The sequence below is a fragment of the Lactuca sativa genome, chromosome 7 (assembly GCF_002870075.4).
Source record: "Lactuca sativa cultivar Salinas chromosome 7, Lsat_Salinas_v11, whole genome shotgun sequence".
Classification (NCBI taxonomy): domain Eukaryota; kingdom Viridiplantae; phylum Streptophyta; class Magnoliopsida; order Asterales; family Asteraceae; genus Lactuca; species Lactuca sativa.
Genome location: NC_056629.2, coordinates 28,311,062 through 28,314,960, shown reverse-complemented (window position 1 = coordinate 28,314,960; position 3,899 = coordinate 28,311,062). Strand labels below are relative to the sequence as shown.

The following is a 3,899-nucleotide window of genomic DNA, read 5'->3' as shown; positions in this document are numbered from 1 at the left end:
CATGAGCCACCACCTTCTGCTGCTTCACCTTCTGCAGCTTCACCTTCTGCTGGTTCACCTTCTGCTGCTTCACCTTCTGCTGGTTCACCATATACTGCTACACCATCCGGTAACCCCAACAAAAGGGCTAAACCCTCAACTCCTGTAGCTCCTAGTGCCTCACCGTCTGCTTCTTCACCTGATGGAACTTCTGTTACTGCTGACGATTTAGCATTTGAAATGAAGAAAGCTCTACAAAGTTTGACTAAAGGGTATACAATTCCTCAGTGTTTAGAGAAGTTAGAGGTCCTTCAGTTAGGCCCTACAGATCCTTTACGCTTTGTCGCATATCATATTTTTGGAGGAACCATGAACATGATAGAGATGTGGATGCATTTGCCCGATGTTCCCGAGATATTATGAGGGTGGCTTGAGATGACGGGTACCAGTTTAGGAGTTTGAAGGATGGGAAGATTGTTCGATGATTTTCTAGTGTTGAAAGTATTTGTTATGTCTTTTTGCCCTTGTTGGAACTACTTTGTTAAATGTTTTTGCCTTTGTTGGAACTATTTTGTTAGGACTTTTTGCCCTTGTTGGAACTACTTTGTTAAATGTTTTTGCCTTTGTTGGAACTATTTTGTTAGGTCTTTTTGCCCTTGTTGGTACTTGAAATATGATTAATGGAATGTTTATTTGATACTTGAAATATGGTTTATGTAATGTTATTTTGGCTTGAAATATGATAAATGGAATGTTTATTTGATACTTGAAATATGGTTTATGTAATGTTTTTTAAAGTTCTACTTTGTTGATTTTAGGTTCATATGGATCACGATCAAAAGTTACTTCTCGTAATTCTAATGTACCTATACATCCGTTATTTTTAGAAGAGGGGTGTGAAACGATTGCGGGATAATGATTCGGAAATGACGGGACACGAATACACATTGGAGTTATTACACCGTAATCGTTTACAATGTGTTGAAGTATTACGCATGTCCCGTGAATCTTTTGTACGACTATGTGCTCATTTTAGAGCAAATTACTCATTAAAGGACAGCAAACATGTATCAGTTGAGGAAAAGATGGCTATGTTTTTGATGATGATCGGACATAATCAACGTTACGTGATTATCAAGCGGAGATTTCAACACTCGAAGCAAACAATTCATAAATTTTTTTATGAAGTGTTGGAAAAAATGATGCTTTTCGCACAAGATGTTATAGTACCAACATCTTTTAATCCGAATCCAAACATTCCAAGACATAATAGGAGGCTACGAAGGGTTTTCAAAGGAGCAGTTGGTGCACTTGATGGCACTTTGATACATGCTGTTGTCCCTGCTAAGAAACAAGACTTATATAGAAGTAGGGGAAAGGGAGATTGCTACCAAAACGTATTGGCAATATGTGACTTCAATATGATTTTTACATTTGTTGTGACCGGGTGGGAAGGGGTAGCGCATAACTCTAGAATATTATCAGAAGCAGTAGCCGATCCACAAGCATCATTCCCGTTTCCACCACCAGGTAATTTTTTGTTTTTTTTAATATTTTCATTTTAATTTGAAAATTGATTAGTGTTTTGCATTTCTTTCAGACAAATATTATTTTTGTGATGCCGCGTATGCACACACTCGAGGATTTATGGCCCCTTATCGTAATGTGAGGTATTGGCTTGGAGATTTTCGTCAAAGACGTGCATTGACCAATAAAGAAAAATTTAACCATGGACATGCAAAACTTCGGAATGTCATTGAGCGTGCTTTTGGTGTTTTGAAAGCACGCTTCCCTATATTGAAGAGGATGGCACCATTCCCGTTTGTGACACAAAGAAACATTGCCATGGCATGCTTCGCGCTTCATAATTATATAAGGAAAGAAGGATTGAGTGATGAGTATTTCGCACGATACGATGAACCCAATGTCCCATTTCGAAATAACAATGTGGCCATTGATGATGATGAAGACGGGATTCCAACACATGGTACTGCAGCAGACCGTGAATATATGACTCAGTTACGTGATGAAATTGCTGATCAGTTGATGCACAATATAGATTGAATTGTTTTAAATGAAATTGTTATTGTAAAACATTTTTTTTATTGTATGACTAATTTAGTTGCATGAATTTTATTTTCAATGTTATAAGACTATTATTATTAAAATTTTGGTGTTGAAAAATCATTTTAAGTTTGTAAAATAATTTTATTTAAAATTCAGTTTATTTCAGCAGCCTGCAGACGTTAAAAAACAAACAGTCTTCTTATTGCAGACTGCAGACGTTTGGTCCACCTCTTCTGCTGCAGAGGCTTGCAGATGTGGTCCGCAGACTGCAGACATTTTGGCTTCAGAAAAACAAATAGCACCTAAGAAATTTTCAATTTGCACATTGTACCACCCACGATGCATATTGTACCATTCATGGAATTTCTTCTCATTTTTTTCCAAGACCTAACTTCATCTTCATAACGAATTTGAGAAACTTTAACAATTTTGGGTTTGGAATTCGATCCATAACCGAATTTGATGATTTTTGTTTTGGAACCAAAATTTTCTTCATTGATTTCGGCTTTAAAACTACATTTGAAGAATTTTGTTTAAAAAACCAAATTTTCTTGTTTTTGATCTTCTTCTTCTTCTTGGATCTTGAAGTTTTAAATTCAAGAACAACTTCATTCTTCACAACTTGAACTTGGCAACTTTGAATCACATCTTTTGGAGTTTGATACATTTGACGTAACGCCCTATTTTGAATCGTTCTCCATTTCGGGTGGTGATCAGGGATTGGGTATTAGCAGACTTAGGACCCTTGAAGAATTGAGATTTGGACTCATTTGGAGGTGGATGATGTAATTTGGATGATCCGGATGTCTAATTTGTGTTTTGGAGTCAAATGGTATTTTTGTAATATGTCAGCTCGGGCTTTTATGGAAATTGGATGTTTGTTCAGGAAATGGTAAGGTAGGTATGAGTTGAATAAAGAGTAGAGCTTCTTATTACCTTTTCATGGATATATGGATCATTGAAATCGGATTTAACGAAGAAGTTATGGCCTTCAGAGTGCTTAAGAGTTTAAGAGGAAACCCTAGTACGCGACGCGTACCTAGGGAGTACACGGGGCATACTGATGCGAAGGGTTGTATGCGAGGCGTAATGTAGTGTACGCTTAGCGTACTGTGAGGGTTGGATCGGGGGTGTGAGACCTCGTACGCTGGGCGTACGAGGAGTACGCGGGGCATACGAGGGGTAAATAGAAACCCTGATTTTTGGTGTTGTACCTTATATAAGCACATTAAGTCTTTTGGGCTGGCCTATCTACCAGCCTCCAAGTCCCCAAAACCCTAGAAATTGTTCATTAGCCTCCATGGTGGTGTTTTTGAGCTCATTATGTGCATTTTGGTGTTTTTGGGTCATTTTTAAGAAGATGGAGTTTGGTGCAAGGTTGTGGATCAAGGAAGAGCTTATGGATCCTGATTCTCTACTTCATTTCCAGATTGTTTAAGGTAAAAAGCTATGAACTTGTTCATTGTTGGCTTAGATCTATTTTGTATGAGTTTTTGTTCCTTTTTGCCCCGAGAATGAGATCTAGTGGTTTGGTACCACTCTAGCAGCTATGAGTTTCCACTCTTAGTGTTTCTAAGGTTCTAGATTCATAATGTTGTCTCCTTTAGGGTTTGGAATCCCCCATGTATGAGATTGTGTCCATTTGGTGAAAGTATAATGTTATATCTTGAATTTAGGTTTTTTTGGGGCAGGCAAAGTCACCAAGTTAGTTAGTTTATGGTTCTAGACACTTGTTTGGACTCAGATATGTGGTTTGGGCTTCTAGACTTAAGCATTAAGATCTTAATGAATAATTTGGCTTAATGGATGAGTACGTTGGGTGTACAAGTCTGTACGCGCAGCGTACAAGCCAA

The 3,899-nt window shown here is 37.8% G+C and overlaps 1 protein-coding gene across 1 annotated transcript; it reads left to right on the top strand.

Annotated features, from left to right (window-relative positions):
• The first annotated feature begins 905 nt into the window (after positions 1-905).
• Positions 906-2,043, top strand: LOC128127210 (uncharacterized). The gene is made up of 2 exons (XM_052765638.1): positions 906-1,509; positions 1,580-2,043. Exons 1-2 carry the CDS (start codon positions 906-908, stop codon positions 2,041-2,043), a joined length of 1,068 nt encoding a protein of 355 aa, XP_052621598.1.
• The last annotated feature ends 1,856 nt before the right edge of the window (positions 2,044-3,899 follow it).

Coding starts and splice junctions, on each gene's coding strand:
- LOC128127210 (XM_052765638.1), top strand. CDS start 906: ATGACGGGACACGAATACACATTGGAGTTATTACACCGTAATCGTTTA. Junction 1,510..1,579: donor ATTCCCGTTTCCACCACCAG/GTAATTTTTTGT, acceptor CATTTCTTTCAG/ACAAATATTATTTTTGTGAT.